Source organism: Ascaphus truei, chromosome 1, assembly GCF_040206685.1.
Source record: "Ascaphus truei isolate aAscTru1 chromosome 1, aAscTru1.hap1, whole genome shotgun sequence".
In the NCBI taxonomy this organism is placed as follows: Eukaryota; Metazoa; Chordata; class Amphibia; order Anura; family Ascaphidae; genus Ascaphus; species Ascaphus truei.
In genome coordinates, this window is record NC_134483.1 from 7109588 (window position 1) to 7128740 (window position 19153).

General features: G+C 61.3%; 1 protein-coding gene across 4 annotated transcripts in view; it reads right to left on the reverse strand.

Moving 5' to 3' along the window:
• Positions 1–731: 731 nt before the first annotated feature.
• Positions 732–19153, reverse strand: part of LOC142472298 (phospholipid-transporting ATPase ID-like) — a 293093-nt gene continuing 274671 nt past the window's right edge. For 3 of the 4 annotated variants that reach the window (XM_075579339.1, XM_075579421.1, XM_075579500.1), the window contains exons 26-28: positions 3901–4039; positions 3152–3282; positions 732–2527 (exon numbers count right to left, since the gene is read on the reverse strand). In XM_075579339.1, coding sequence (XP_075435454.1) covers positions 2306–2527; positions 3152–3282; positions 3901–4039 — 492 coding nt within the window. In that variant the 3' untranslated portion in view covers positions 732–2305. The remainder of the gene's footprint in view (positions 2528–3151; positions 3283–3900; positions 4040–19153) is intronic. The other variant, XM_075579532.1, reaches the window with a different exon arrangement.

Genomic DNA, 19153 nt, shown 5'->3' on the forward strand with positions numbered 1-19153 from the left:
CTTATAAAACAGCATGTAATAACCCCCCCCCCATAGTGTTACTCATACTGAGCATGTAATAACCCCCCCCCAGTGTTACTCATACTGAGCATGTAATACCCCCCTCCCCATAGTGTTACTCATACAGAGCATGTAATAACCCCCCCCCCCATAGTGTTACTCATACAGAGCATGTAATACCCCTCCCCATAGTGTTACTCATACAGAGCATGTAATACCCCCCCCCTCCCCATAGTGTTACTCATACAGAGCATGTAATACCCCCCCCCATAGTGTTACTCATACTGAGCATGTAATAACCCCCTCCCCATAGTGTTACTCATACAGAGCATGTAATACCCCCCCCATAGTGTTACTCATACTGAGCATGTAATAACCCCCCCCCAGTGTTACTCATACTGAGCATGTAATACCCCCCCCCATAGTGTTACTCATACTGAGCATGTAATAACCCCCCCCAGTGTTACTCATACTGAGCATGTAATACCCCCCCCATAGTGTTACTCATACTGAGCATGTAATAACCCCCCCCCCCATAGTGTTACTCATACTGAGCATGTAATAAACCCCCCCCAGTGTTACTCATACTGAGCATGTAATAACCCCCCCCCATAGTGTTACTCATACTGAGCATGTAATAAACCCCCCCCAGTGTTACTCATACTGAGCATGTAATAACCCCCCCCAGTGTTACTCATACTGAGCATGTAATACCCCCCCCCCATAGTGTTACTCATACTGAGCATGTAATAACCCCCCCCCAGTGTTACTCATACTGAGCATGTAATACCCCCCCCCATAGTGTTACTCATACTGAGCATGTCACAGGCCAACACCGAGCTCCTATCCCCAAGAGCTTACAATCTAATCTTAATGCCCGAGGCCCTGGGAGGTGAAGGGGCGTTCCCAGGGCCACCAGGAGCTGGCACAAGGCTGCGGACGGTCCGGCTGCGTCTAACCCGCGGCAGGATAAAGGCGGATACATCAGACCGGTGTGTGTCTCTTTAAATAGATTTGTTTTCCAACTTGCAATGTATCTGTTAAACAAAACGCTTTGGGGGTGACACGGGGGGGGGGGGGGGAGGGGGAGCGGTGACATGGGGGGTGGGGGAGCGGTGACATGGGGGGGGAGCGGTGACACGGGGGGGCGGGGGGTTTGCAGTTACACGGGGGGAGAGCGGTGACACGGGGGGTGGGGGGGTGGGAGCATTATATACGAGTTCCAGGTGTTAAGGTTCCGGATTGATCCTGCCGGCGCACACCTGCACCCTTTCTCAGCGCTGCTCGCCATTATTACGGCCTGTTCTAGTGATGCGCCCTGGGCTTAGCACGGCTCGGGCCTCAGGTGAGCAAGAGAAGCAGAGAACAGTTCTGTGCTGATCCAATCATCCTCCTACTGAATCCCAACACACTGCAGCCTGTCTGACTCCTCTAGTGACGTCACTAATCAGTATAGCTGCTTCTGGGCACCTGGGGGGGTTAGGATATCCCATTGCCAGCTCTTTGGCTGTACATGTGAGGTATGGCACCTGTCCCCTGAGGCTCCCGTCATTCCCCCTGATATTATACAGAACGGGCACTGCTCGCCTGTGTAATAATCAATAAACAGATAGTATGCACGTGACGCAAACGAGATGTGGCTTATTATCTAATTATGCCTGAAACGTGCCAGGATGCCTGAAACGCGCCGGGATGCATGAAACGCGTCGTTAGAAAATGTACGTGTGCTCTAAAGAAGCCACAGTGTACACAATGAAATGTAAATTAGGGACATTTTGTTGTGTGGAGGAAGGAGGCGGCCATTTTGCACGAGCCGTTTGTGACCCTGGATTCATTACTAGCTCTCCTCTTCCTCCTGGACCAGCGCGGACCTGTCCTTCTCCTCCCTGCTGCCTTGTAAGGAAGGGAAGAAGTAGGGAATCCTAGCACACTGCAGCCTCTATCATACTCTGATTTAGCAAAACTGGCTTAAACAAACAGCACTGGGTGTATCCAAGAACAACACACAAGTGCTCATTGTTAACTGGGGCTGTTTTCTGGAAGCAGTTTTACCAGCCAGGAGACCTTGTTAAACAGCTGCCCCTATTGTAGCCATGAATGACATCACAAATCCAACATGGCTGCCTCCTGAGTCGTGTCAAGGTGGAAGCATCTTCTGGGTCGGACTTCTATCCACAGCACACAGGGACCGGTGGGAGTGGGAAACCTGCCCATGTTCCGCGTCCTGTCCTATCCCAGGCCGGGGTGACGTTCTCTCACTGACCGCCGGCTCTATGTCCCTGCTCCCCTCCCCCCTGTTCCGCCCTCACTCCCTGTTTGTGTGCCGGGTCCTCTCGTTGGGGGAGAACTTGCCAGAATGGTGGAAGGGAGACTTGGGTCGGAAGTTCCTGCCAGAGGTAATCAGGTCCCCGTACCCCTGCTGGTGGGAGAAGGCGTAGCCCGAGCGCCGCGAGCTGGTGCGACGGAGCCGGGCCCTCCGCGGGGGAGGGAGCGGGCGTTTCTTGGCCTCTCGGATTTTGCTCTGGACCTGGGGTTCAAGGGGGAAATAAAAAATAACACTTGGAAGAACCAATTACAGAGCGAAAATCAACCCCTCTAACTGCCAAGATAAAAACATGTCCCCCCCCCCTTTCTTTATCCTGGCTCTTTCGGGGAATTAAAATGGCTGACCGGCGGAAGGTTTAACGTTAATGACTAACTCTCAGGCAGGAACTTGCCCATTGGCCATCTTGGAGGAGAACAAAATGGTAACATTTCTCTCAGAGCAGGAGGCCTCCGGGAGCAGTAACATGCAGAGGAAGACACAGTATTCTGGGAAACAGAGGTGCTGTATCCGCAGCGATTACTGCTTTAATTAAAGGAAAACCGAGGATATCACCCCAGTGTCAGCCGCCCCGTCTCCTACATTTATACTCTTCCCCGGGAGAACTCGGGGCGGGAGGGGGGGGGTCTGTATACAAACACAGATATGCATAGTTACCGAGTAAAGCGTGGATGTGACAAACCTGACTGCCCATTCAATCGCCTTCAATAAAAGGGTTAGCGGGAGGCAGCGGTGGGATTTCAGAGTAAGTTGGATATTTGGAATATACACCGCCAGGCAGCCAGGGCCCCTCTGTGATAACATAACCCCCGGGGAGCACGTTCATACCTTGTCACTGAAGCTGGGGCTTAACTCGGATCGCAGGAACCTGTAGGCGACGACCGGTAGGACGCAGAGCGCCGTGGCCAGGAAGATGGCCAGCCACACGCTGGGCTGATTCAGGGTGTTTCGAGCCGTTCCTGGAAAACCACAACGTGGACAAGTCACGGGGACCTGACACGAACGTGGCTGCAGTTTCATCTGTCTTAGTCCCGCTATTTCACACCCACTACCACCCCCCCAAACCTTAATGGGACCAGCTGTGGGGCTGGACCATACCCCACTCTGATGTATATGCGATATACACCGTCCCACAAGGAGCAGCCACTTTCGCTTTTTGCTTTATCCCTTTAGAGTGTGAGCTCCCGGGATCAAGGCCCTCTCTATACATCACTCTGTACCCCTTTGTACCACGCGGCAGAATATGCTGGCGCTTTACAAATAAACCGTAATGATAAAAATGTTTCTAAAGCAAAGACAATGCCACACTTAGATTGTAAGCTCTTCGGGCAAGGAATTTTATATCTAAAGTGTTTTTTCTTATTATGATGAGACGTTTATTACACACAAGTAAAAAGTCTCAGGGCGCTAAAAATGGGGGGAAAGATTAGGTCGGGAACACAGAAAACATTATAATCAGTAATCAGGCGCTTGGCAGTGAAGAAGAAGTTAAAGCAGCATTGGCCCCCTCCCCGTGCCCCCCGCCCCGGGGCGGGAGGGGGTGGTTATTCACCTCCCTGAGAGTGCCGGCCACTTACCGATGAACGGAAAGGATGCGGTGAATATCAGGTACATGCCGTCACTGTACATGGTGAAGATAATAGCAAAGTACACAGCCATACTGCCCCACACGAAGAAATGGTTCACAGCCGTCCAGTAAGAGGTGTCCAGGCCGATCTGCAAGGACAGGGCGGGGTCAGGGGGAGAGAGGGGCGCGGGATGCAGACTGGTATCGAGCAGGTAGGACAGGGCGGGGTCAGGAGGAGAGAAGGGCGCGGGATACAGACTGGTATCGAGCAGGTAGGACAGGGCAGGGTCAGGAGGAGAGAAGGGCGCGGGATGCAGACTGGTATCGAGCAGGTAGGACAGGGAGGGGTCAGAGGGAGAGAAGGGCGCGGGATACAGACTGGTATCAAGCAGGTAGGGCAGGGCGGGGTCAGGAGGGGGAGAGAAGGGCGTGGGATGCAGACTGGCATCGAGCAGGTAGGACAGGGCGGGGTCAGGAGGAGAGAAGGGCGCGGGATACAGACTGGTATCGAGTAGGTAGGACAGGGCGGGGTCAGGAGGAGAGAAGGGCGCGGGATACAGACTGGTATCGAGCAGGTAGGACAGGGCGGGGTCAGAGGGAGAGAAGGGCGCGGGATACAGACTGGTATCGAGTAGGTAGGACAGGGCGGGGTCAGGAGGAGAGAAGGGCGCGGGATACAGACTGGTATCGAGCAGGTAGGACAGGGCGGGGTCAGGAGGAGAGAAGGGCGTGGGATACAGACTGGCATCGAGCAGGTAGGACAGGGCGGGGTCAGGAGGGGGGAAGGGCGCGGGATACAGACTGGTATCGAGCAGGTAGGACAGGGCAGGGTCAGGAGGGGGGAAGGGCGCGGGATACAGACTGGTATCGAGCAGGTAGGACAGGGCGGGGTCAGGAGGGGGGAAGGGCGCGGGATACAGACTGGTATCGAGCAGGTAGGACAGGGCGGGGTCAGGAGGAGAGAAGGGCGCGGGATACAGACTGGTATCGAGCAGGTAGGACAGGGAGGGGTCAGGGGGAGAGAAGGGCGCGGGATGCAGACTGGTATCGAGCAGGTAGGACAGGGCGGGGTCAGGAGGGGGAGAGAAGGGCGTGGGATGCAGACTGGCATCGAGCAGGTAGGACAGGGCGGGGTCAGGAGGAGAGAAGGGCGCGGGATACAGACTGGTATCGAGTAGGTAGGACAGGGCGGGGTCAGGAGGAGAGAAGGGCACGGGATACAGACTGGTATCGAGCAGTTAGGACAGGGGGGGTTAAGAGGGAGAGAAGGGCGCGGGATACAGACTGGTATCGAGTAGGTAGGACAGGGCGGGGTCAGGAGGAGAGAAGGGCGCGGGATACAGACTGGTATCGAGCAGGTAGGACAGGGCGGGGTCAGGAGGAGAGAAGGGCGTGGGATACAGACTGGCATCGAGCAGGTAGGACAGGGCGGGGTCAGGAGGGGGGAAGGGCGCGGGATACAGACTGGTATGGAGCAGGTAGGACAGGGCAGGGTCAGGAGGGGGGAAGGGCGCGGGATACAGACTGGTATCGAGCAGGTAGGACAGGGCGGGGTCAGGAGGGGGGAAGGGCGCGGGATACAGACTGGTATCGAGCAGGTAGGACAGGGCGGGGTCAGAGGGAGAGAAGGGCGCAGGATGCAGACTGGTATCGAGCAGGTAGGACAGGGCGGGGTCAGGAGGAGAGAAGGGCGCGGGATACAGACTGGTATCGAGCAGGTAGGGCAGGGCGGGGTCAGGAGGGGGGAAGGGCGCGGGATACAGACTGGTATCGAGCAGGTAGGACAGGGCGGGGTCAGGGGGAGAGAAGGGCGCGGGATACAGATTGGTATCGAGCAGGTAGGACAGGGCGGGGTCAGGAGGAGAGAAGGGCGTGGGATACAGACTGGTATCGAGCAGGTAGGACAGGGAGGGGTCAGGGGGAGAGAAGGGCGCGGGATGCAGACTGGTATCGAGCAGGTAGGACAGGGCGGGGTCAGGAGGGGGAGAGAAGGGCGTGGGATGCAGACTGGCATCGAGCAGGTAGGACAGGGCGGGGTCAGGAGGAGAGAAGGGCGCGGGATACAGACTGGTATCGAGTAGGTAGGACAGGGCGGGGTCAGGAGGAGAGAAGGGCGCGGGATACAGACTGGTATCGAGCAGGTAGGACAGGGCGGGGTCAGAGGGAGAGAAGGGCGCGGGATACAGACTGGTATCGAGTAGGTAGGACAGGGCGGGGTCAGGAGGAGAGAAGGGCGCGGGATACAGACTGGTATCAAGCAGGTAGGGCAGGGCGGGGTCAGGAGGAGAGAAGGGCGTGGGATACAGACTGGTATCGAGCAGGTAGGACAGGGCGGGGTCAGAGGGAGAGAAGGGCGCGGGATACAGACTGGTATCGAGCAGGTAGGACAGGGCGGGGTCAGGAGGAGAGAAGGGCGTGGGATACAGACTGGCATCGAGCAGGTAGGACAGGGCGGGGTCAGGAGGAGGGAAGGGCGCGGGATACAGACTGGTATCGAGCAGGTAGGACAGGGCAGGGTCAGGAGGGGGGAAGGGCGCGGGATACAGACTGGTATCGAGCAGGTAGGACAGGGCGGGGTCAGGAGGGGGGAAGGGCGCGGGATACAGACTGGTATCGAGCAGGTAGGACAGGGCGGGGTCAGAGGGAGAGAAGGGCGCAGGATGCAGACTGGTATCGAGCAGGTAGGACAGGGCGGGGTCAGGAGGAGAGAAGGGCGCGGGATACAGACTGGTATCGAGCAGGTAGGGCAGGGCGGGGTCAGGAGGGGGGAAGGGCGCGGGATACAGACTGGTATCGAGCAGGTAGGACAGGGCGGGGTCAGGGGGAGAGAAGGGCGCGGGATACAGATTGGTATCGAGCAGGTAGGACAGGGCGGGGTCAGGAGGAGAGAAGGGCGCGGGATGCAGACTGGTATCGAGCAGGTAGGACAGGGCAGGGTCAGGAGGAGAGAAGGGCGCGGGATACAGACTGGTATCGAGCAGGTAGGACAGGGCGGGGTCAGAGGGAGAGAAGGGCGCGGGATACAGACTGGTATCGAGCAGGTAGGACAGGGCAGGGTCAGGAGGAGAGAAGGGCGCGGGATACAGACTGGTATCGAGCAGGTAGGACACGGCGGGGTCAGGAGGAGAGAAGGGCGCGGGATACAGACTGGTATCGAGCAGGTAGGACAGGGCGGGGTCAGAGGGAGAGAAGGGCGCGGGATGCAGACTGGTATCGAGCAGGTAGGACAGGGCGGGGTCAGGGGGAGAGAAGGGCGCGGGATACAGACTGGTATCGAGCAGGTAGGACAGGGCGGGGTCAGGAGGAGAGAAGGGCGCGGGATACAGACTGGTATCGAGCAGGTAGGACAGGGCGGGGTCAGGAGGAGAGAAGGGCGCGGGATACAGACTGGTATCGAGCAGGTAGGACAGGGCAGGGTCAGGAGGAGAGAAGGGCGCGGGATACAGACTGGTATCGAGCAGGTAGGAGAGGGCGGGGTCAGGAGGAGAGAAGGGCGCGGGATACAGACAGGTATCGAGCAGGTAGGACAGGGCGGGGTCAGAGGGAGAGAAGGGCGCGGGATACAGACTGGTATCGAGCAGGTAGGACAGGGCGGGGTCAGGAGGGGGGAAGGGCGCGGGATACAGACTGGTATCGAGCAGGTAGGACAGGGCAGGGTCAGGAGGAAAGAAGGGCGCGGGATACAGACTGGTATCGAGCAGGTAGGACACGGCGGGGTCAGGAGGAGAGAAGGGCGCGGGATACAGACTGGTATCGAGCAGGTAGGACAGGGCGGGGTCAGGAGGAGAGAAGGGCGCGGGATACAGACTGGTATCGAGCAGGTAGGACAGGGCGGGGTCAGGAGGGGGGAAGGGCGCGGGATACAGACTGGTATCGAGCAGGTAGGACAGGGCGGGGTCAGAGGGAGAGAAGGGCGCGGGATACAGACTGGTATCGAGCAGGTAGGACAGGGCGGGGTCAGTAGGAGAGAAGGGCGCGGGATACAGACTGGTATCGAGCAGGTAGGACAGGGCGGGGTCAGTAGGAGAGAAGGGCGCGGGATACAGACTGGTATCGAGCAGGTAGGACAGGGCGGGGTCAGGAGGAGAGAAGGGCGCGGGATACAGACTGGTATCGAGCAGGTAGGAGAGGGCAGGGTCAGGGGGAGAGAAGGGCGCGTGATACAGACTGGTATCGAGCAGGTAGGACACGGCGGGGTCAGGGGGAGAGAAGGGCGCGGGATACAGACTGGTATCGAGCAGGTAGGACAGGGCAGGGTCAGGAGGAAAGAAGGGCGCGGGATACAGACTGGTATCGAGCAGGTAGGACACGGCGGGGTCAGGAGGAGAGAAGGGCGCGGGATGCAGACTGGTATCGAGCAGGTAGGACAGGGCGGGGTCAGGAGGAGAGAAGGGCGCGGGATACAGACTGGTATCGAGCAGGTAGGACAGGGCAGGGTCAGGAGGAGAGAAGGGCGCGGGATACAGACTGGTATCGAGCAGGTAGGACAGGGCGGGGTCAGGAGGGGGGAAGGGCGCGGGATACAGACTGGTATCGAGCAGGTAGGACAGGGCGGGGTCAGAGGGAGAGAAGGGCGCGGGATACAGACTGGTATCGAGCAGGTAGGACAGGGCGGGGTCAGAGGGAGAGAAGGGCGCGGGATACAGACTGGTATCGAGCAGGTAGGACAGGGCGGGGTCAGAGAGAGAGAAGGGCGCGGGATGCAGACTGGTATCGAGCAGGTAGGACAGGGCGGGGTCAGGAGGAGAGAAGGGCGCGGGATGCAGACTGGTATCGAGCAGGTAGGACAGGGCGGGGTCAGGAGGGGGGAAGGGCGTGGGATACAGACTGGTATCGAGCAGGTAGGACAGGGCAGGGTCAGGAGGAAAGAAGGGCGCGGGATACAGACTGGTATCGAGCAGGTAGGACAGGGCGGGGTCAGAGGGAGAGAAGGGCGCGGGATACAGACTGGTATCGAGCAGGTAGGAGAGGGCGGGGTCAGGAGGAGAGAAGGGCGCGGGATACAGACTGGTATCGAGCAGGTAGGACAGGGCGGGGTCAGGGGGAGAGAAGGGCGCGGGATACAGACTGGTATCGAGCAGGTAGGACAGGGCAGGGTCAGGAGGAAAGAAGGGCGCGGGATACAGACTGGTATCGAGCAGGTAGGACACGGCGGGGTCAGGAGGAGAGAAGGGCGCGGGATACAGACTGGTATCGAGCAGGTAGGACAGGGCGGGGTCAGGAGGAGAGAAGGGCGCGGGATGCAGACTGGTATCGAGCAGGTAGGACAGGGCGGGGTCAGGAGGAGAGAAGGGCGCGGGATACAGACTGGTATCGAGCAGGTAGGACAGGGCGGGGTCAGAGGGAGAGAAGGGCGCGGGATACAGACTGGTATCGAGCAGGTAGGACAGGGCGGGGTCAGTAGGAGAGAAGGGCGCGGGATACAGACTGGTATCGAGCAGGTAGGACAGGGCGGGGTCAGGAGGAGAGAAGGGCGCGGGATACAGACTGGTATCGAGCAGGTAGGACAGGGCGGGGTCAGAGGGAGAGAAGGGCGCGGGATACAGACTGGTATCGAGTAGGTATTGCAGGGCGGGGTCAGGAGGAGAGAAGGGCGCGGGATACAGACTGGTATCGAGCAGGTAGGACAGGGCAGGGTCAGGAGGAGAGAAGGGCGCGGGATACAGACTGGTATCGAGCAGGTAGGACAGGGCGGGGTCAGGAGGGGGGAAGGGCGCGGGATACAGACTGGTATCGAGCAGGTAGGACAGGGCGGGGTCAGAGGGAGAGAAGGGCGCGGGATACAGACTGGTATCGAGCAGGTAGGACAGGGCGGGGTCAGAGGGAGAAAAGGGCGCGGGATACAGACTGGTATCGAGCAGGTAGGACAGGGCGGGGTCAGAGAGAGAGAAGGGCGCGGGATGCAGACTGGTATCGAGCAGGTAGGACAGGGCGGGGTCAGGAGAGAAGGGCGCGGGATGCAGACTGGTATCGAGCAGGTAGGACAGGGCGGGGTCAGGAGGGGGGAAGGGCGTGGGATACAGACTGGTATCGAGCAGGTAGGACAGGGCGGGGTCAGGAGGAGAGAAGGGCGCGGGATACAGACTGGTATCGAGCAGGTAGGACAGGGCGGGGTCAGGAGGGGGGAAGGGCGCGGGATACAGACTGGTATCGAGCAGGTAGGAGAGGGCGGGGTCAGGAGGAGAGAAGGGCGCGGGATACAGACTGGTATCGAGCAGGTAGGACAGGGCGGGGTCAGAGGGAGAGAAGGGCGCGGGATACAGACTGGTATCGAGCAGGTAGGACAGGGCGGGGTCAGGAGGAGAGAAGGGCGCGGGATACAGACTGGTATCGAGCAGGTAGGACAGGGCGGGGTCAGAGGGAGAGAAGGGCGCGGGATACAGACTGGCATCGAGCAGGTAGGACAGGGCGTGGTAAGGAGGGGGGAAGGGCGCGGGATACAGACTGGTATCGAGCAGGTAGGACAGGGCGGGGTCAGAGGGAGAGAAGGGCGCGGGATACAGACTGGTATCGAGCAGGTAGGACAGGGCGGGGTCAGGGGGAGAGAAGGGCGCGGGATACAGACTGGTATCGAGCAGGTAGGAGAGGGCGGGGTCAGGAGGAGAGAAGGGCGCGGGATACAGACTGGTATCGAGCAGGTAGGACAGGGCGGGGTCAGGAGGAGAGAAGGGCGCGGGATACAGACTGGTATCGAGCAGGTAGGACAGGGCGGGGTCAGAGGGAGAGAAGGGCGCGGGATACAGACTGGCATCGAGCAGGTAGGACAGGGCGTGGTAAGGAGGGGGGAAGGGCGCGGGATACAGACTGGTATCGAGCAGGTAGGACAGGGCGGGGTCAGGGGGAGAGAAGGGCGCGGGATACAGACTGGTATCGAGCAGGTAGGAGAGGGCGGGGTCAGGAGGAGAGAAGGGCGCGGGATACAGACTGGTATCGAGCAGGTAGGACAGGGCGGGGTCAGGAGGGGGGAAGGGCGTGGGATACAGACTGGTATCGAGCAGGTAGGACAGGGCGGGGTCAGGAGGAGAGAAGGGCGCGGGATACAGACTGGTATCGAGCAGGTAGGACAGGGCGGGTCAGAGGGGAGAGAAGGGCGCGGGATACAGACTGGTATCGAGCAGGTAGGACAGGGCGGGGTCAGGAGGGGGGAAGGGCGCGGGATACAGACTGGTATCGAGCAGGTAGGACAGGGCGGGGTCAGGAGGAGAGAAGGGCGCGGGATACAGACTGGTATCGAGCAGGTAGGACAGGGCGGGGTCAGGGGGAGAGAAGGGCGCGGGATACAGACTGGTATCGAGCAGGTAGGACAGGGCGGGGTCAGGAGGAGAGAAGGGCGCGGTATACAGACTGGTATCGAGCAGGTAGGACAGGGCGGGGTCAGGAGGAGAGAAGGGCGCGGGATACAGACTGGTATCGAGCAGGTAGGGCAGGGCGGGGTCAGGAGGAGAGAAGGGAGCGGGATACAGACTGGTATCGAGCAGGTAGGACAGGGCGGGGTCAGAGGGAGAGAAGGGCGCGGGATACAGACTGGTATCGAGCAGGTAGGACAGGGCGGGGTCAGGAGGAGAGAAGGGCGCGGGATGCAGACTGGTATCGAGCAGGTAGGACAGGGCGGGGTCAGGAGGAGAGAAGGGCGCGGGATACAGACTGGTATCGAGCAGGTAGGACAGGGCGGGGTCAGGAGGGGGAGAGAAGGGCGCGGGATACAGACTGGTATCGAGCAGGTAGGACAGGGCGGGGTCAGAGGGAGAGAAGGGCGCGGGATACAGACTGGTATCGAGCAGGTAGGACAGGGCGGGGTCAGAAGGAGAGAAGGGCGCGGGATACAGACTGGAATCGAGCAGGTAGGACAGGGCGGGGTCAGGAGGAGAGAAGGGCGCGGGATACAGACTGGTATCGAGCAGGTAGGACACGGCGGGGTCAGGAGGAGAGAAGGGCGCGGGATACAGACTGGTATCGAGCAGGTAGGACAGGGCGGGGTCAGGGGGAGAGAAGGGCGCGGGATACAGACTGGTATCGAGCAGGTAGGACACGGCGGGGTCAGGAGGAGAGAAGGGCGCGGGATACAGACTGGTATCGAGCAGGTAGGACACGGCGGGGTCAGGAGGAGAGAAGGGCGCGGGATACAGACTGGTATCGAGCAGGTAGGACAGGGCGGGGTCAGGGGGAGAGAAGGGCGCGGGATACAGACTGGTATCGAGCAGGTAGGAGAGGGCGGGGTCAGGAGGAGAGAAGGGCGCGGGATACAGACTGGTATCGAGCAGGTAGGACAGGGCGGGGTCAGGAGGAGAGAAGGGCGCGGGATACAGACTGGTATCGAGCAGGTAGGACAGGGCGGGGTCAGAGGGAGAGAAGGGCGCGGGATACAGACTGGCATCGAGCAGGTAGGACAGGGCGTGGTAAGGAGGGGGGAAGGGCGCGGGATACAGACTGGTATCGAGCAGGTAGGACAGGGCGGGGTCAGGGGGAGAGAAGGGCGCGGGATACAGACTGGTATCGAGCAGGTAGGAGAGGGCGGGGTCAGGAGGAGAGAAGGGCGCGGGATACAGACTGGTATCGAGCAGGTAGGACAGGGCGGGGTCAGGAGGGGGGAAGGGCGTGGGATACAGACTGGTATCGAGCAGGTAGGACAGGGTGGGGTCAGGAGGAGAGAAGGGCGCGGGATACAGACTGGTATCGAGCAGGTAGGACAGGGCGGGGTCAGAGGGGAGAGAAGGGCGCGGGATACAGACTGGTATCGAGCAGGTAGGACAGGGCGGGGTCAGGAGGGGGGAAGGGCGCGGGATACAGACTGGTATCGAGCAGGTAGGACAGGGCGGGGTCAGAGGGAGAGAAGGCGCGGGATACAGACTGGTATCGAGCAGGTAGGACAGGGCGGGGTCAGGAGGAGAGAAGGTCGCGGGATACAGACTGGTATCGAGCAGGTAGGACAGGGCGGGGTCAGGAGGGGGAGAGAAGGGCGCGGGATACAGACTGGTATCGAGCAGGTAGGACAGGGCGGGGTCAGAGGGAGAGAAGGGCGCGGGATAGACTGGTATCGAGCAGGTAGGACAGGGCGGGGTCAGGAGGAGAGAAGGGCGCGGGATACAGACTGGTATCGAGCAGGTAGGACAGGGCGGGGTCAGGAGGAGAGAAGGGCGCGGGATACAGACAGGTATCGAGCAGGTAGGACAGGGCGGGGTCAGGGGGAGAGAAGGGCGCGGGATACAGACTGGTATCGAGCAGGTAGGACAGGGCGGGTCGGGAGGAGAGAAGGGCGCGGGATACAGACAGGTATCGAGCAGGTAGGACAGGGCGGGGTCAGGGGGAGAGAAGGGCGCGGGATACAGACTGGTATCGAGCAGGTAGGACAGGGCGGGTCGGGAGGAGAGAAGGGCGCGGGATACAGACAGGTATCGAGCAGGTAGGACAGGGCGGGGTCAGGAGGAGAGAAGGGCGCGGGATACAGACTGGTATCGAGCAGGTAGGACAGGGCGGGGTCAGAGGGAGAGAAGGGCGCGGGATACAGACTGGTATCGAGCAGGTAGGACAGGGCGGGGTCAGAGGGAGAGAAGGGCGCGGGATACAGACTGGTATCGAGCAGGTAGGACAGGGCGGGGTCAGAGGGAGAGAAGGGCGCGGGATACAGACTGGTATCGAGCAGGTAGGACAGGGCGGGGTCAGAGGGAGAGAAGGGCGCGGGATGCAGACAGGTATCGAGCAGGTAGGACAGGGCGGGGTCAGGAGAGAAGGGCGCGGGATGCAGACTGGTATCGAGCAGGTAGGACAGGGCGGGGTCAGGAGGGGGGAAGGGCGTGGGATACAGACTGGTATCGAGCAGGTAGGACAGGGCGGGGTCAGGAGGAGAGAAGGGCGCGGGATACAGACTGGTATCGAGCAGGTAGGACAGGGCGGGGTCAGGAGGGGGGAAGGGCGCGGGATACAGACTGGTATCGAGCAGGTAGGAGAGGGCGGGGTCAGGAGGAGAGAAGGGCGCGGGATACAGACTGGTATCGAGCAGGTAGGACAGGGCGGGGTCAGAGGGAGAGAAGGGCGCGGGATACAGACTGGAATCGAGCAGGTAGGAGAGGGCGGTGTCAGGAGGAGAGAAGGGCGCGGGATACAGACTGGTATCGAGCAGGTAGGACAGGGCGGGGTCAGGAGGAGAGAAGGGCGCGGGATACAGACTGGTATCGAGCAGGTAGGACAGGGCGGGGTCAGAGGGAGAGAAGGGCGCGGGATACAGACTGGCATCGAGCAGGTAGGACAGGGCGTGGTAAGGAGGGGGGAAGGGCGCGGGATACAGACTGGTATCGAGCAGGTAGGACAGGGCGGGGTCAGAGGGAGAGAAGGGCGCGGGATACAGACTGGTATCGAGCAGGTAGGACAGGGCGGGGTCAGGAGGAGAGAAGGGCGCGGGATACAGACTGGTATCGAGCAGGTAGGACAGGGCGGGTCAGAGGGGAGAGAAGGGCGCGGGATACAGACTGGTATCGAGCAGGTAGGACAGGGCGGGGTCAGGAGGGGGGAAGGGCGCGGCATACAGACTGGTATCGAGCAGGTAGGACAGGGCGGGGTCAGGATGAGAGAAGGGCGCGGGATACAGACTGGTATCGAGCAGGTAGGACAGGGCGGGGTCAGAGGGAGAGAAGGGCGCGGGATACAGACTGGTATCGAGCAGGTAGTACAGGGCGGGGTCAGGAGGAGAGAAGGGAGCGGGATACAGACTGGTATCGAGCAGGTAGGACAGGGCGGGGTCAGAGGGAGAGAAGGGCGCGGGATACAGACTGGTATCGAGCAGGTAGGACAGGGCGGGTCAGAGGGGAGAGAAGGGCGCGGGATACAGACTGGTATCGAGCAGGTAGGACAGGGCGGGGTCAGGAGGGGGGAAGGGCGCGGGATACAGACTGGTATCGAGCAGGTAGGACAGGGCGGGGTCAGGGGGAGAGAAGGGCGCGGGACACAGACTGGTATCGAGCAGGTAGGACAGGGCGGGGTCAGGAGGAGAGAAGGGCGCGGGATACAGACTGGTATCGAGCAGGTAGGACAGGGCGGGGTCAGGAGGAGAGAAGGGAGCGGGATACAGACTGGTATCGAGCAGGTAGGACAGGGCGGGGTCAGAGGGAGAGAAGGGCGCGGGATACAGACTGGTATCGAGCAGGTAGGACAGGGCGGGGTCAGGAGGAGAGAAGGGCGCGGGATGCAGACTGGTATCGAGCAGGTAGGACAGGGCGGGGTCAGGAGGAGAGAAGGGCGCGGGATACAGACTGGTATCGAGCAGGTAGGACAGGGCGGGGTCAGGAGGGGGAGAGAAGGGCGCGGGATACAGACTGGTATCGAGCAGGTAGGACAGGGCGGGGTCAGAGGGAGAGAAGGGCGCGGGATACAGACTGGTATCGAGCAGGTAGGACAGGGCGGGGTCAGGAGGAGAGAAGGGCGCGGGATACAGACTGGTATCGAGCAGGTAGGACAGGGCGGGGTCAGGAGGAGAGAAGGGCGCGGGATACAGACTGGAATCGAGCAGGTAGGACAGGGCGGGGTCAGGAGGAGAGAAGGGCGCGGGATACAGACTGGTATCGAGCAGGTAGGACACGGCGGGGTCAGGAGGAGAGAAGGGCGCGGGATACAGACTGGTATCGAGCAGGTAGGACAGGGCGGGGTCAGGGGGAGAGAAGGGCGCGGGATACAGACTGGTATCGAGCAGGTAGGACACGGCGGGGTCAGGAGGAGAGAAGGGCGCGGGATACAGACTGGTATCGAGCAGGTAGGACACGGCGGGGTCAGGAGGAGAGAAGGGCGCGGGATACAGACTGGTATCGAGCAGGTAGGACAGGGCGGGGTCAGGGGGAGAGAAGGGCGCGGGATACAGACTGGTATCGAGCAGGTAGGAGAGGGCGGGGTCAGGAGGAGAGAAGGGCGCGGGATACAGACTGGTATCGAGCAGGTAGGACAGGGCGGGGTCAGGAGGAGAGAAGGGCGCGGGATACAGACTGGTATCGAGCAGGTAGGACAGGGCGGGGTCAGGAGGAGAGAAGGGCGCGGGATACAGACTGGAATCGAGCAGGTAGGACAGGGCGGGGTCAGGAGGAGAGAAGGGCGCGGGATACAGACTGGTATCGAGCAGGTAGGACAGGGCGGGGTCAGGAGGAGAGAAGGGCGCGGGATACAGACTGGTATCGAGCAGGTAGGACAGGGCGGGGTCAGAGGGAGAGAAGGGCGCGGGATACAGACTGGCATCGAGCAGGTAGGACAGGGCGTGGTAAGGAGGGGGGAAGGGCGCGGGATACAGACTGGAATCGAGCAGGTAGGACAGGGCGGGGTCAGGGGGAGAGAAGGGCGCGGGATACAGACTGGTATCGAGCAGGTAGGAGAGGGCGGGGTCAGGAGGAGAGAAGGGCGCGGGATACAGACTGGTATCGAGCAGGTAGGACAGGGCGGGGTCAGGAGGGGGGAAGGGCGTGGGATACAGACTGGTATCGAGCAGGTAGGACAGGGCGGGGTCAGGAGGAGAGAAGGGCGCGGGATACAGACTGGTATCGAGCAGGTAGGACAGGGCGGGTCAGAGGGGAGAGAAGGGCGCGGGATACAGACTGGTATCGAGCAGGTAGGACAGGGCGGGGTCAGGAGGGGGGAAGGGCGCGGGATACAGACTGGTATCGAGCAGGTAGGACAGGGCGGGGTCAGGAGGAGAGAAGGGCGCGGGATACAGACTGGTATCGAGCAGGTAGGACAGGGCGGGGTCAGGGGGAGAGAAGGGCGCGGGATACAAACTGGTATCGAGCAGGTAGGACAGGGCGGGGTCAGGAGGGGGAGAGAAGGGCGCGGGATACAGACTGGTATCGAGCAGGTAGGACAGGGCGGGGTCAGGAGGAGAGAAGGGCGCGGGATACAGACTGGTATCGAGCAGGTAGGACAGGGCGGGGTCAGGAGGAGAGAAGGGCGCGGGATACAGACTGGAATCGAGCAGGTAGGACAGGGCGGGGTCAGGAGGAGAGAAGGGCGCGGGATACAGACTGGTATCGAGCAGGTAGGACACGGCGGGGTCAGGAGGAGAGAAGGGCGCGGGATACAGACTGGTATCGAGCAGGTAGGACAGGGCGGGGTCAGGGGGAGAGAAGGGCGCGGGATACAGACTGGTATCGAGCAGGTAGGACACGGCGGGGTCAGGAGGAGAGAAGGGCGCGGGATACAGACTGGTATCGAGCAGGTAGGACACGGCGGGGTCAGGAGGAGAGAAGGGCGCGGGATACAGACTGGTATCGAGCAGGTAGGACAGGGCGGGGTCAGGGGGAGAGAAGGGCGCGGGATACAGACTGGTATCGAGCAGGTAGGAGAGGGCGGGGTCAGGAGGAGAGAAGGGCGCGGGATACAGACTGGTATCGAGCAGGTAGGACAGGGCGGGGTCAGGAGGAGAGAAGGGCGCGGGATACAGACTGGTATCAAGCAGGTAGGACAGGGCGGGGTCAGAGGGAGAGAAGGGCGCGGGATACAGACTGGCATCGAGCAGGTAGGACAGGGCGTGGTAAGGAGGGGGGAAGGGCGCGGGATACAGACTGGTATCGAGCAGGTAGGACAGGGCGGGGTCAGGGGGAGAGAAGGGCGCGGGATACAGACTGGTATCGAGCAGGTAGGAGAGGGCGGGGTCAGGAGGAGAGAAGGGCGCGGGATACAGACTGGTATCGAGCAGGTAGGACAGGGCGGGGTCAGGAGGGGGGAAGGGCGTGGGATACAGACTGGTATCGAGCAGGTAGGACAGGGTGGGGTCAGGAGGAGAGAAGGGCGCGGGATACAGACTGGTATCGAGCAGGTAGGACAGGGCGGGGTCAGAGGGGAGAGAAGGGCGCGGGATACAGACTGGTATCGAGCAGGTAGGACAGGGCGGGGTCAGGAGGGGGGAAGGGCGCGGGATACAGACTGGTATCGAGCAGGTAGGACAGGGCGGGGTCAGAGGGAGAGAAGGCGCGGGATACAGACTGGTATCGAGCAGGTAGGACAGGGCGGGGTCAGGAGGAGAGAAGGTCGCGGGATACAGACTGGTATCGAGCAGGTAGGACAGGGCGGGGTCAGGAGGGGGAGAGAAGGGCGCGGGATACAGACTGGTATCGAGCAGGTAGGACAGGGCGGGGTCAGAGGGAGAGAAGGGCGCGGGATACAGACTGGTATCGAGCAGGTAGGACAGGGCGGGGTCAGGAGGAGAGAAGGGCGCGGGATACAGACTGGTATCGAGCAGGTAGGACAGGGCGGGGTCAGGAGGAGAGAAGGGCGCGGGATACAGACTGGTATCGAGTAGGTAGGACAGGGCGGGGTCAGGAGGGGGGAAGGGCGCGGGATACAGACTGGTATCGAGCAGGTAGGACAGGGCGGGGTCGGGAGGAGAGAAGGGCGCGGGATACAGACTGGTATCGAGCAGGTAGGACAGGGCGGGGTCAGGAGGAGAGAAGAGCGCGGGATGCAGACTGGTATCGAGCAGGTAGGACAGGGCGGGGTCAGGAGGAGAGAAGGGCGCGGGATACAGACTGGTATCGAGCAGGTAGGACAGGGCGGGGTCAGGGGGAGAGAAGGGCGCGGGATACAGACTGGTATCGAGCAGGTAGGACAGGGCGGGGTCAGGAGGAGAGAAGGGCGCGGGATACAGACAGGTATCGAGCAGGTAGGACAGGGCGGGGTCAGGGGGAGAGAAGGGCGCGGGATACAGACTGGTATCGAGCAGGTAGGACAGGGCGGGGTCAGGGGAGAGAAGGGCGCGGGATACAGACTGGTATCGAGCAGGTAGGACAGGGCGGGTTGGGAGGAGAGAAGGGCGCGGGATACAGACAGGTATCGAGCAGGTAGGACAGGGCGGGGTCAGGAGGAGAGAAGGGCGCGGGATACAGACTGGAATCGAGCAGGTAGGACAGGGCGGGGTCAGGAGGAGAGAAGGGCGCGGGATACAGACTGGTATCGAGCAGGTAGGACACGGCGGGGTCAGGAGGAGAGAAGGGCGCGGGATACAGACTGGTATCGAGCAGGTAGGACAGGGCGGGGTCAGGGGGAGAGAAGGGCGCGGGATACAGACTGGTATCGAGCAGGTAGGACACGGCGGGGTCAGGAGGAGAGAAGGGCGCGGGATACAGACTGGTATCGAGCAGGTAGGACACGGCGGGGTCAGGAGGAGAGAAGGGCGCGGGATACAGACTGGTATCGAGCAGGTAGGACAGGGCGGGGTCAGGGGGAGAGAAGGGCGCGGGATACAGACTGGTATCGAGCAGGTAGGAGAGGGCGGGGTCAGGAGGAGAGAAGGGCGCGGG